Consider the following 13,362-nt stretch of genomic DNA (forward strand, 5'->3'; position numbering starts at 1 on the left):
TAGCCAGGTTGGTCTCGATCTCCTGACCTTGTGATCCACCCGCCTCGGCCTCCCAAAGTGCTGGGATTACAGGCGTGAGCCACCGCGCCCGGCCAAGAGTATCTCACCTTTGACAGACACAATAGACACCCCAAACAGGAAACTGATGACCTTATTAAAATCATAGATAAAAAAAATTTTTTTTTTTTTTTTTTGAGACGGAGTCTCGCTCTGTCGCCCAGTCTGGAGTGCTGTGGCCAGATCTCAGCTCACTGCAAGCTCCGCCTCCCGGGTTCACGCCATTCTCCTGCCTCAGCCTCCTGAGTAGCTGGGACTACAGGTGCCCGCCACCTCGCTCGCCTAGTTTTTTGTATTTTTTTAGTAGAGACGGGGTTTCACTGTTTTAGCCAGGATGTTCTCCGTGATCCGCCCTTCTCGGCCTCCCAAAGTGCTGGGATTGCAGGCTTGAGCCACCGCGCCTGGCCCATAGATAAAATTTGAAAATGGGCCAGGCACAGTGGCTCCTGCCTGTAATCCCAGCAGGCAGGAGGATTGCTTGAGCCCTGGAGTTCAGGACCAGCCTGGGAAATATAGGGAGACCCTGTCTCTACAAAAAATAAAATTAGCCAGGCATGGTGTCATGTGGCTGTGGTCCCAGCTATGTGGGAGGTTGAGGCAGGAGGATCACTTGAGTCCAGGAGCTAGTTACTGTGAGCCAAGATCATGCCACTGCACTCTAGCCTGGGTGACAAGAGTAAGTGAGACCCTGTATTAAAAAAAAAAAAAAAAAGAGGGGCAGGCGCGGTGGCTCATGCCTGTAATCCCACCACTTTGGGAGGCCAAGGTGGGCAGCTCACAACGTCAGGAGTTCGAGACCATCCTGGCTAACACGGTGAAACCCCGTTTCTACTAAAAATATATTTTAAAAAATTAGCCGGGCGGGGTAGTGGGCCCCTGTAGTCCCACCTACTCTGGAGGCTGAGGCAGGAGAATGGCGTGAACCCGGGAGGCAGAGCTTACAGTGAGTGGAGATTGCGCTGCTGCACTCCAGCCTGGGCGACAGAGCAAGACTCCATCTCAAACAAACAAAAAAAATCGGGAAGAAAGGGTGCTTTCGTTTTCTCCTTTTGCCTCTGGGTATGCTCTTGGCTATGTCATTGGTATTAGTGTTCAAGAAGAAGGCAGCAATCTGTTATGAAAACACTGATCAGGGCCATCAAGACAATGACAGGTGGTTAACGGGGCTTTCCAGTGTGCCTACTCTAGGTTGGACTTGTTTGCTTTATTACAGTGTGGGGCATAGATAATGTTCATTACATATACTGAGTTCTACACTGGTTATCGAAACTGGAATTTTTCTAAATAATGGTTTAGTCATACGTAATTGAAACATCACATCTATCACACATGCCTGCTGGAAATGATCCATGTTGTAAATGATCTTAAAATGTTCCAAAACTGGCCGGGCGTGGTGGCTCACGCCTGTAATCCCAGTACTTTGGGAGGCCGAGGCAGGTGGATCATCTGAGGTCAGGAGTTCGAGATCAGCCTGACCAATATGGCGAAACCCTGACTCTACTAAAAATACAAAAATTAGGCAGACGTAGTGGCTCACGCCTATAATCCCAGCCACTCAGGCTGAGCAGGAGAATCATTTGAAGCCGGGAGATGGAGGTTGCAGTGAGCTGAGATCACGCCATTATACTGCAGACTGGGCGACAGAGCGAGACTCTGTCTCAAAATGGAAAAAAAAAAAAAAAAATTCCAAACTGCTTTAAAGATAATGTTTTTAAACATTACCAACTAGGTTCTTAATTGCTTTCTTCTGTAGAGAGATTTTCTTTATGACTAAAATGTTCAATCTGAATTTTTAAAAAATGTATTGAGTGTATACTTTATTGTACTATCTACTTTTATGTAAATAATAATTTGGGTTGGACTTGTTTTAAAAAGTTGTCTCAACGTTTATTGGATTTATGAGAATAAACATGATTAAAAGTTCAATTGGAAAGTGTCCCATTAATAAGAGTTCTGAGATAAAATATACATAGTATTATGTCATTGTAAAAATTTTCTAATTCTGCTTTTTATTTTTTTCCAAATCCTGATCCAAGAGTATTGCTGTTAAAAATAGTTGTAGATATTTTCAGCAATGTAAATCACAAGTTAATGCTGCATCTTAAATATTTAACCACATATTGCTTTACCTTAGAGTGTAGTATGTAGTGCCTTCATAATCACACATCAAATCTCTCCTTATTTAGGTATATTTTATGCATAAATATGAGATCATGAATATTTAATGTTGACTCTTATCTTTAAGGTATGTTTTCACATTAATAGGGAAAACCCTATTGAAGAGTATTGCATATATTGTTATTTTTAGATTGTTCTGGTATTGTTTGACTCTAAAATGTTTTATTATTGAAGAAACTAATCCTGGAGAAAGCAGACAGTTCCTTGATTGTTCAGTATCATAACAAATTGAAGCTTTATCTCCTTACTGATCACCTTATCTCTTTTCAGTGTAAAATCCTCTGCTGGTCAGTGTTCATGTCCTTTAGGAAATGAATTAGATTCTTGTAAGCCACTTTGTAGCAGCATGAAATGTATTACTTGCAGCAGGAAAGTAAGGCTCACTGGGACTTCACAGATGTGTTAGAGTGAAGAGGAGATTGTGTTAGTACATGTTCTGCTGCTGGGAGGTTTTCTGCAGAAACGCTTATATTAACTGGTGTAGATCTGTGTGCATAAGAAAACCCTCTCTCACCGGGCGCGGTGGCTCACGCCTGTAATCCCAGCACTTTGGGAGGCCGAGGCGGGCGGATCACAAGGTCAGGAGATCGAGACCATCCTGGCTGACACGGTGAAACCCCATCTCTACTAAAAAAATACAGAAAAATTAGTTGGGTATGGTGGTGGACACCTGTAGTCCCATCTACTTAGGGGGCTGAGGCAGGAGAATGATGTGAACCTGGGAGGTGGAGCTTACCGTGAGCCGAGATCATGCCACTGCACTCCAGCCTGGGCGACAGAGCGAGACTACGTCTCAAAAAAAAAGAAAAAACCCTCTCTCTTAAAAACCCCCCAGCTCTTACTATTTCATACTTAGGTATGCCCAATAATTTCAGTTTTGTATGGTCTAAGATTCCTCTAGTGTTTTAGTATTCATTAAGATGAGTGATACTGTAGAATACTGTCACATTTTTCTTTTTGAGTATATAAAAGTAATCATAAGTTTCAGTTTTCTTTTTTCTTTTTTTTTTGAGACAGTTTCACGCTGGCACCCAGGCTGGAGTGCAGTGGTACGATCTCAGCTCACTGCAACCTCCATCTCCCGGTTTCAAGTGATTCTCCTGCCTCAGCCTCCTAAGTAGCTGGGACTATAGGCGCCCACCACAACGCCCAGTTACTTTTTGCATTTTTAGTAGAGACAGGGTTTCACCATGTTGGCCAGGCTGGTCTCGAACTCCTGACCTCAGGTGATCCACCCACCTCAGCCCCTCAAAGTGCTGGGATTACAGGTGTGAGCCACTGTGCCCGGCCTTCAATTTCCAAAGTTACATTTTTCTTTCTTTTTTAGGAACAGCGTTTACATTTTCTAAAGCAACAGGAGCGCCGTCAGCAGCAGTCTATTTCTGAAAATGAAAAGCTTCAGAAATTGAAAGAACGAGTTGAAGCCCAGGAGAACAAGCTGAAGAAAATTCGTGCCATGAGAGGACAAGTCGACTACAGCAAAATCATGAACGGCAATCTGTGTACGTGCCTGCAACGCCCCCTGACACCACTCTCACCAGGCCCAGATCCAGTGAAACACAGTCTAACTGCCTGACAATTCAGTCACAAATTCACAGGACTAAATAGGAAGTGTGCTAAAGTTTTGCTCTGTTATTTGCATCTAAAAGGATGGGTTGGTTACGTTAAGTGATCTTAGAATTGTGTAGTCCCAGCTACTTGAGAGGCTGAGGTGGGAGGATTGCTTGAACCTGGGAGGTCAAGGCTGCAGTAAGCCATGATCGGGCCAGTGCTCCCCAGCCTGAATGACAGTGAGACCCTGTCTCAAAAAAATAAAGACACCTTGCGACCCTTAGATGCAGTAGAAAGATCCTCTCGTTACATTGGTACCAGTGGCCCTTTGGATTAGGGTGGGGCACTCCAAGTCTTACTCATTCAGAGGGTCTGTTTTTCTTGAATAACTTAACTTGTATCCGTGCATTAAGATAAGTTATGCTGATTTTGCTCACTTTTTTCCTGTATGAACTCTTATTTTATTCACTGGTTCAGTCTATGCCTACTTGTAAGTCACAGTGATGCATGAGACAGGCTTGGATGGCCCTGCCTTAACAAAACCTTTGGTCTCAGAGATTTCTAAGTCACTTGAACAAACTAGCTTATGGACTGATTACCCTAAAGAATAGTCAGGAATTAATGCAAATATAATTATTTGCTTTATGAGTAATCAGATACATGTGTCCCAAAGGCTTTTTGAAATGTGTTTTGGATTCTGCATATCACAACTGTCTCCAAGGTCTGGCACTAGATGATACTAGAATTAAGTTCAGTGTAAGAAATGAGAAAAAAAAAAGGATCAACTAAATGTTTTATTCTTTTTTTGTGTGTGGGCAATTATAGCTGCTGAAATAGAAAGGTTCAGTGCCATGTTCCAGGAAAAGAAGCAGGAAGTACAGACTGCAATTTTAAGGGTTGATCAGCTTAGTCAGCAGTTGGAAGATTTAAAGAAAGGAAAACTGAATGGGTTCCAGTCTTATAATGGCAAATTGACAGGACCAGCAGCGGTGGAGCTAAAAAGACTGTACCAAGAACTACAGGTAACTCCTGGGTCTGGCAGTGGTTGTATTAAAACATTCTCATCTTTCTGTCTTTCGTTAGCGTGGGTTGGAAACCTTAGGAAGTGGAAACAAATTAGTAGATTCTTTTTTTTTTTTTTTTTTTTTTTTGAGACGGAGTCTCGCTCTGTCGCCCAGGCTGGAGTGCAGTGTGCAGTGGCGCGATCTCGGCTCACTGCAAGCTCCGCCTCCCGGGTTCACGCCATTCTCCTGCCTCAGCCTCCCGAGTAGCTGGGACTACAGGCGCCCACAACCGCGCCCGGCTAATTTTTTGTATTTTTAGTAGAGACGGGGTTTCACCGTGGTCTCGATCTCCTGACCTTGTGATCCGCCCGCCTCGGCCTCCCAAAGTGCTGGGATTACAGGCGTGAACCACCGCGCCCGGCCTTAGATTCTTATTTAATAGTAGGCACGAGATATATTCAGTACAAAATAATTTTTAAAATGACTTGGGATAGTCCGAGTGTGGTGGCTCACACCTGTAATCCCAGCACTTTGGGAAGCCGAGGCGGGCAGATCACAAGGTCAGGAGTTCAAGACCAGCCGGGCCAATATGGTGAAACCCCATCTCCACTAAAAATACAAAAATTAGCTGGGTGTGGTGGCGCGTACCTGTAGTCCCAGCCCCCAGACAGAAGAATTGCTTGAACCCAGAAGGCAGAGGCTACAGTGAGCCAAGATTGCACCACTGCACTCAAGCCTGGGTGGCAGAGTGAGACTGTCTTAAAACAACAAAAAAAAGGGATATAATTCACACAGCATACAATTCATCCATTTCAAGGATACAATTCAGTGGCTTCAGTACCTTCACAGACTTATCAGTTACGTCCACCACCACAATTAATTTTAGACATTTTTATCACCCAAAAAGAAGGCCCATACCTCTTAGCCATCACCCCACAACCTCCATACCCTCCAGAGCCTGGCAGCCACAAATCTACTTTCTGTCTCTGTGGATTTGGCTATTCTGGACATTTCATATGAGTGGAGTCATGCAGTACAGGTTGAGCATCCTTAATCCGATAATCTAAAATGCTTCAAATCTGAAACTTTCTGAGCTCCACTGTGGCATGCAAAGGAAATACATGCTCATTGGAGCATTTTGGATTTTGGATTTCGGATTTCCAAATTAGGAAGGATGCTAAACAGGTAAATATAACGTAAATATTTAAAAATCTGAATGAATCCAACGTCTGAAATGCTTCTGGGTCCCCAGCATTTTAGTTAAGGGATATTAACCAAAACACACCATGTATGTGGTCCTTTGTGACCGGCTTCTTTCACTTAGGATGTTTTCAGCACAAAAGAATTTAATAATAATCCAGTAAAGAATTAAACTTAGGTGATATTTTAAGGCCTTTGTGTAAACTCTTTTGATGAGCTAGGTGCCTATTGTTAAATCCTTGTCTTAGCTCAGACTGCTGTAACAAAATATCATAGGCTGGATGGCTTAAACTATAGACATTTATTTCCCACCGTTCTGGAGGCTGGAAGTCCAAGATCAAGGTGCCTGCAAATTCAGTTCCCATTGAGTGTTCACTTCCTGGCTTGCAGAGAGCCGCCTTCTCACTGTGTCCCCACGTGGTGGAGAGAGAGTTTTAGTCTGTCTCCATTAACTTCATCATGGGGGGCCCCACCCTCATGACCTTGCCTAAACCTAATTACCTCCTAAAGACCCTACCTCCAGACACCATTACATTGGGGTTAGGGCTTCAACATAGAGATTTTGGGGGACATATTCAGTCTTGAACAATCCTCAATATTTTCATGTCTCAGAAGTTGTCATTCAGCAGGCGATTTTTCAAGCCAGAAATAGGTCTTGCTGCTTTATTAGCACTTGCTAGAAAAAGTATTATATCATTTTATGAAATGAGGGTATTTAACTACATAGAGTAAAGTCACTTGTGGCTGCTGTTCTTTAACATACATGCATAGAAGTACTACAGTATTATAAGGTTTCATGACTTCTTTTACATTTTAAGCGAGGTTTTAAGGATTTTTTGATGAAATGTGATGAGTGTGATATAAGGATGTCATTTATTTCCAGCTTTTTGGACTGCAATCCAGTTTTTGTTTTGTTTTTTTTTTTTTTTTTTTTTTTTTTTTTTTTTTTTTTTTTTTTTGAGATGGAATCCGAGGCTGGAGTGCAGTGCCATGATCTTGGCTCACTGCAACCTCTGCCTCCTGGGTTCAAGGGATTCTCCTGCCTCAGCCTCCGCAGTAGCTGGGATTACAGGTGCCTACCACCACTCCTGGCTAATTTTTGTATTTTTATTAGAGACGGAGTTTCACCATGTTGGCCAGGCTGGTCTCAAACTCCTGAGCTCATGATCTGCCCACCTTGGCCTCCCAAAGTGCTGGGATTACAGGCGTGAGCCACCGCGCCCAGCTTGCAACCCAGTTTTTATTGTTGTTGTTTTGTTTTAAGAAAGAGTCTGGGCCGGGCGCGGTGGCTCAAGCCTGTAATCCCAGCACTTTGGGAGGCCGAGACGGGCGGATCACGAGGTCAGGAGATCGAGACCATCCTGGCTAACACAGTGAAACCCCGTCTCTACTAAAAATACAAAAACTTAGCCGGGTGAGGTGGCGGGCGCCTGTAGTCCCAGCTGCTCGGGAGGCTGAGGCAGGAGAATGGCGTGAACCCGGGAGGCGGAGCTTGCAGTGAGCTGAGATCCGGCCACTGCACTCCAGCCTGGGCGACAGAGCGAGACTCCGTCTCAAAAAAAAAAAAAAAAAAGAAAGAGTCTGGCTCTGTTGCCCAGGCTGTAGTGCAGTGGGGCAATCTCAGCTCACTGCAACCACCCCTCCTGGTTTCAAGCAGTTCTCTTGCCTCAGCCTCCTGAGTAGCTGGGATTATAGGCGCACGCCACCACACCTGGCTAAATTTTGTATTTTTAGTAGAAACGGGGTTTTACCATGTTGGCCAGGCTGATCTTGAACTCTTGACCTCAGGTGATCCACCTGCCTCGGCCTCCCAGAGTGCTGGGATTACAGGTGTGAGCCACCGCACCTGGCCTGCAGTCCAGTTTTTAAAAGTACATTTTATGTCCTGTTGAGTATACACATGGACGTGTGTGTGCACTAGTGCTGTGGGCATCTGAAAGTTTAAGACAACTCTTACTATGGGAAGTGCACTCTGATATTTTCTGTTCTATCCTAGTTCATTTCTTAAAAACGCTGGTTGCAAGCCACTAAAATGACGTAAAGGTGCTTCACTTGGTGATTCAGGCCATCGTTTTTGGTCCTTTTTGAATTTCCTGCTGCCTCCACAGTAAGGTGCATCATGTGGTGGGCTCAGGCCTGAAGCAGCTCCATGGAGTGGAGCAGATTTTCCTTTAGTTATACCGCACTCAGTCTCCTGTAATCATCATTGGCACTAGTCATTTCGTGTCCTCTGAAGAAGATGCATCGCAGATGTTCGCTCTTTCTTTGTTCCATGAGAACTCTGTCCTGGCTTCATCTCTGCTGTACCTGTGAAATATTTCACACAAGGTGGCAGTGCATGCATGTAAATATACATCAGAACTTAATGCTACTTTTTCTTTTTTAATCTCCCTGGCAATGAGAATTTGACTTTTAATTAACGCGAATCATAAAAGTTGTATTTTGTGGTTTGTAGATTCGTAACCAGCTTAACCAGGAACAAAATTCAAAACTTCAGCAGCAGAAGGAACTCTTAAATAAGCGCAACATGGAGGTGGCCATGATGGACAAGCGAATCAGTGAACTGCGTGAACGTCTCTATGGGAAAAAAATTCAGGCATGTGAAAAAGTTTTTGTGAGATAAACTACTAAAGATAGTTTATCCAAGCATTGCTCATCTTCTGTAAGTAGCATTATGCTCCCCCTATCCTCTGTAGCTGATAAAACATAAATAGGCCATAAACCATCAAAAATGACAGAACAAAGTTCCTTCTCCCAACAACTCATTTGTTTCCTAGTGTGTGGAGGCAAAACCATCCCCAGCCTGCACCCTTGCTCTCCGTGTCCTGGCCTTCCTTCCTCCCCATGTGTTTCTGCTGTCTCCTCTTCACCGGGGGATGTTGTTGGCTCTGGAGTCGCAGCATCTGTCATGGTCTGCACTCTGCCGTTTTAAGCTGTGCCAGTTTGAGCAAATTCCTTGACTTGCATAGCCTCATGTTCTTGCTGTAAAGTGATTTGTCCTACCTGCCCCATGAGTTGTTGTAAGCATTCTTATAAATAAGCCATGTGGAAGGATTTTGTAAACTCTTGACCAAAATGCTACATAAGGGGTTGTACTTCTAAAAAATCCTTATTTGATACTGAATTTCAAAGGTAGTAAATACTCGTTGAAAAAGTAATACAATAAAATACCCTTTGAATAAATACTCATCGAAAAAATAATACAATAAAATGCTCATTGAATAAATGCTCATTGAAAAAATGCGTATTTATTAACCTTTGAAATTCAGTATCAAAGATTTTGGACTTGCCAGCGTCCACAATCACGAGTCAATTCCTTAAGATAAATCTCTTAAGATAAATACAGAAATATTTAAGGGAAAATGTGAAAGTCCTTTCCACCTGTTCTCTAGAGGTGGTAATTGCTAATGGTTCCAGTCTTTTCCTTAATAAAGACACAGGGCCGGGCGCGGTGGCTCAAGCCTGTAATCCCAGCACTTTGGGAGGCCGAGACGGGCGGATCACGAGGTCAGGAGATCGAGACCATCCTGGCTAACACGGTGAAACCCCGTCTCTACTAAAAAATACAAAAAATTAGCCGGGCGAGGTGGCGGGCGCCTGTAGTCCCAGCTAGTTGGGAGGCTGAGGCAGGAGAATGGCGTGAACCTGGGAGGCGGAGCTTGCAGTGAGCCGAGATCGCGCCACTGCACTCCAGCCTGGGGCACAGAGCAAGACTCTGTCTCAAAAAAAAAAATAAAATAAAATAAAGACACAAAGGTGGCTGGGCGCAGTGGCTCATGCCTGTAATCCCAGCACTTTGGGAGGCCGAGGCGGGCGGATCACAAGGTCAGGAGATCGAGACCATCCTGGCTAACACAGTGAAACCCTGTCTCTACTAAAAAAAATACAAAAAAATTACCCGGGCACGATGGCGGGCACCTGTAGTCCCAGCTACTCGGGAGGCTGAGGCGGGAGAATGGTGTGAATCCAGGGGGCGGAGCTTGCAGTGAGCCGAGACTGCGCCACTGCACTCCAGCCTGGGCAACAGAGCGAGACTCCATCTCAGAAAAAAAAAGACACAAAGGTACAGAACTTTAACTGAAAATGGGATTGCAGGAATTACACTAGTCTCACTGTCTCACCTAGTCTTTTTTTAAAGGTGTCTTTCCAGGTCATTACCTCATTCTGGTTGTACCATCTGAAAGCTATAACCAGAGCCTGTAACCCCTTTACCACCCTCTGTAGTCAGGCAGGGAGTCCTGAGTCTTGCTGCCACTCACAGTGCATTGGTGAGCACATGTATCACTGAGCCGCCTGCATGGAGGAGGGGCGCCTGCACGCTTTGTCTTTGGCCGGATGTGGCACTTGGCTTTTCTCGCACCTGTGGCACTCAGTTATTAAGGGAGCAGTGCCTGAATGCAGAGCTGCGTACACTCTGCCCTCGTGGTAGGAGAGTGGCACACCCACTCTGCTGACCCACCAGCAAGGACGCCCTTCCCACATCTCCCTTCTGCGTATAGTTTGGTGACAGAAGAGTGTCCTCTTGTTAGTCTCTGCTTCTCTGAAAGATGCTCTGAGGAGGCAGCATGGGCTTGAGGGACTTTGCCTAGCGGGAGTGGGTTTAGAGGGTGGTAGACGAAGAAGGGGGCTTCCAGTTCTGTGGGTGTCACAGTTTCTTATTTACAAATCTGCCCTTCTTTTAAAAAAACAAAACAGTGAGTTTAAAGGTCAGTAATTTGTACAACTTTATGATTTCAGATATTGGTTTTCCTTTTTCTCAAGATTAACAACAAAGAGGCCATGTAAGAGAGAGGCTGCAAGCACTTTCTCTGTGCTTACGTATGCTCTTCAGTAATGGCGTAGTAGTCAGGGCTCCCCAGAGAAAGAGAACCAGTAGCGCGCGCGTGCACGTGTGTGTGTGTGTGTGTTTGTGTAGAGAAAGGAAGAGAGATTTATCTTAAGAAATTGGCTCACGTGATTGTGGACGTGTGTGTGTGTGATTTAAAGAATTGACTCACATCATGGTGGACATTGGCAAGTCCAAAATCTGTGAGGCTGGCCAGCAGCCTGGAGGCCCAGGAGAGATGTTGCAGCTGGAGTCCGAAGGCCGACTCTAGGCAGGATCGCACTTTCTCAGGGCATCTCTCTGTTTCTCTTAGGGCATTCCACTGATTGGATGGGGCCCACCCACCTTCTAGAGGGTCATCTGCTTTACTCAAATCCAGCAATTTAAAAGTTAATCTCATCCAGATTGGAGACTGTTATTCTAAGTGAAGTAACTCAGGAATGGAAAACCAAACATCGTTATGTTCTCACTCATAAGTGGGAGCTAAGCTATGAGGATGCAAAGGCATAAGAATGACACAGTGGACTTTGGGGACTCAGGGGGAAAGGGTGGGAAGGGGGTGAGGGATAAAAGACTACAAATTGTGTGCAGTGTACCAGGGCTTGAGTTCATCATATCTCACAAATCACCACTAAATAACTTACTCATGTAACCAAACACCACCTGTTTCCCAATAACCTATGGAAATTTAAAAAAAAAAAAAAAAAAATTAATCTCATCTAGAAAATACCTTTTCCATAACATGTAGTCTGGTGTTTGGCCAAATAACTGGTTACTAGCCAAGGTGATGCATAAAGTTAACCATCACAAATAGCTAGATTCATTCCACCTACACTTCAAGGGATCGCCTTGAAGCAGTCAGTGTTTTTTATTTTTGCAGAGATGCGTCTCCACCCTGAGGTCCTAGGCACCTTTGAGCAGTTGTGAAAGCCATGACCCCTCACCCCAAGATGACCTATGAAATGATCTCTGCTCACGCATGTAGAATCTTACAATCAGATGGGTTATGCATCCCATTTAGAGCCTATATTGACATCTCGAGGAGTCAGTAGTTCTCTAGAATCCCTATTCCAGGCCCCGTTGTTCCTGAGCAGTGTTACATGAACAGTGTCCTCTGTCTGTGGCTCTGTGTCCTGGCTGAGAAGGGCAGCGCTGCCTTCAGGGAACTGGGCTCATTGCTCGGAGTCAGAGTCTTCTCTGCTCACTGTGCCCCATGTGGCTTGGACAGTACCAACTACAGCCCTTATCCTGACTTTACAGGTGTGGGCACAGAGGCCAAGTCACCTGCCCAAAGCAGCACAGTGAGTAAGTGACAGAAGAGGGAATTCGAAGCCAGGCTCAGGCCTAGGATTTGACCAATGTCTCTGTGCCCACCTAAGGGAGGAAGAGCATCCTGAGTAAGAGGGAAGCTACATGTGGATCACGGGGAAGTCGCTCTGCCCTGGTGTCAGCTCATGTGTACGGCTCCGGATGGGTGGGTGTTGTCAGAGAATTGCTCATAGGAAGCTACAGTTCCTTCTCCGCAGTCTCCCCTTCTAGATGCCGATCTTTCCAGATGACACGCTTCCTAAAAACAAACCACTGCGTGATTGGTTTCTGTCCGAGCTGGCAGTCTCTTGCACTAGGCTTAGGATTTCTTTTAATTTAGGGGAATCTTGACTCTCATTTCTTCCCAATTTGTAGCTGAACCGTGTGAATGGCACGTCATCACCACAGTCACCTCTGAGCACATCCGGCAGGGTCGCTGCTGTGGGGCCTTATATCCAGGTTCCCAGTGCCGGAAGCTTTCCTGTCCTGGGGGACCCCATAAAGCCCCAATCTCTCAGTATTGCCTCAAATGCTGCTCATGGAAGATCCAAATCCGGTGAGTGGTCCTGGCCCTCTTTGTAGGGGAGAGTTTGTGAGCAGGGAATGGGGCTTGCGGTGGAGGGGTAGGGGGTGTGGCAGGCTCCTGAGGCTCTGACCCACACATCATCAGACTCCAGGCTCAGTCTCCCCCTGAGGCATGTGGGGAGCTGTGTTCTCCCGTGGTAACAACTCCAAAAAGAAACAAGTTATTTTTACTGAACCAGAGGTCTCTATTGTGTGGTTTTTCAAAACACAAATGATTAATTAAAACTCTGATCCATGGGCTGGGCGTGGTGGCTCACATCTGTAATCCCAGCACTTTGGGAGGCTGAGGCGGGTGGATCACCTGAGGTCAGGAGGTCAAGACCAGCCTGGCCAACATGGTGAAACCCCGTCTCTACTAAAAATACAAAAATCAGCTGGGTGTGGTGGCGTGCACCTGTAATCCCAGCTACTCGGGAGGCTGAGGCAGGAGAATCACTTGAACCCAGGAGGCGGAGCTTGCAGTGAGCCAAGATCGTGCCACTGTGCTCCAGCCTGGGCAACAAGAGTGAAACGTCATCTCAAAAAAAAAAAAAGCTGACCCACAAGTGTCCTCTCCTACTGCAGGTTTAGTTACCCTGAGGACACTGAGGGCCGGCATGGATGCCTCACCACAACTCAGCTGCAGCCAGCCAGGTGGAGGGGCTGCCCCTACAA

At 45.5% G+C, this 13,362-nt stretch overlaps 1 protein-coding gene across 5 annotated transcripts in view; it reads left to right on the top strand.

Moving 5' to 3' along the window:
* Positions 1–13,362, top strand: part of LOC105489824 (protein phosphatase 1 regulatory subunit 13B) — a 123,119-nt gene that overhangs the window by 97,810 nt on the left and 11,947 nt on the right. For all 5 annotated transcript variants that reach the window (XM_011754989.3, XM_071099495.1, XM_011754990.3 and 2 more), the window contains exons 6-9: positions 3,563–3,737; positions 4,612–4,808; positions 8,446–8,586; positions 12,499–12,679. In XM_011754989.3, the coding sequence (XP_011753291.2) occupies positions 3,563–3,737; positions 4,612–4,808; positions 8,446–8,586; positions 12,499–12,679 (694 nt within the window). The remainder of the gene's footprint in view (positions 1–3,562; positions 3,738–4,611; positions 4,809–8,445; positions 8,587–12,498; positions 12,680–13,362) is intronic.

Source organism: Macaca nemestrina, chromosome 7 (assembly GCF_043159975.1).
Source record: "Macaca nemestrina isolate mMacNem1 chromosome 7, mMacNem.hap1, whole genome shotgun sequence".
Classification (NCBI taxonomy): Eukaryota; Metazoa; Chordata; class Mammalia; order Primates; family Cercopithecidae; genus Macaca; species Macaca nemestrina.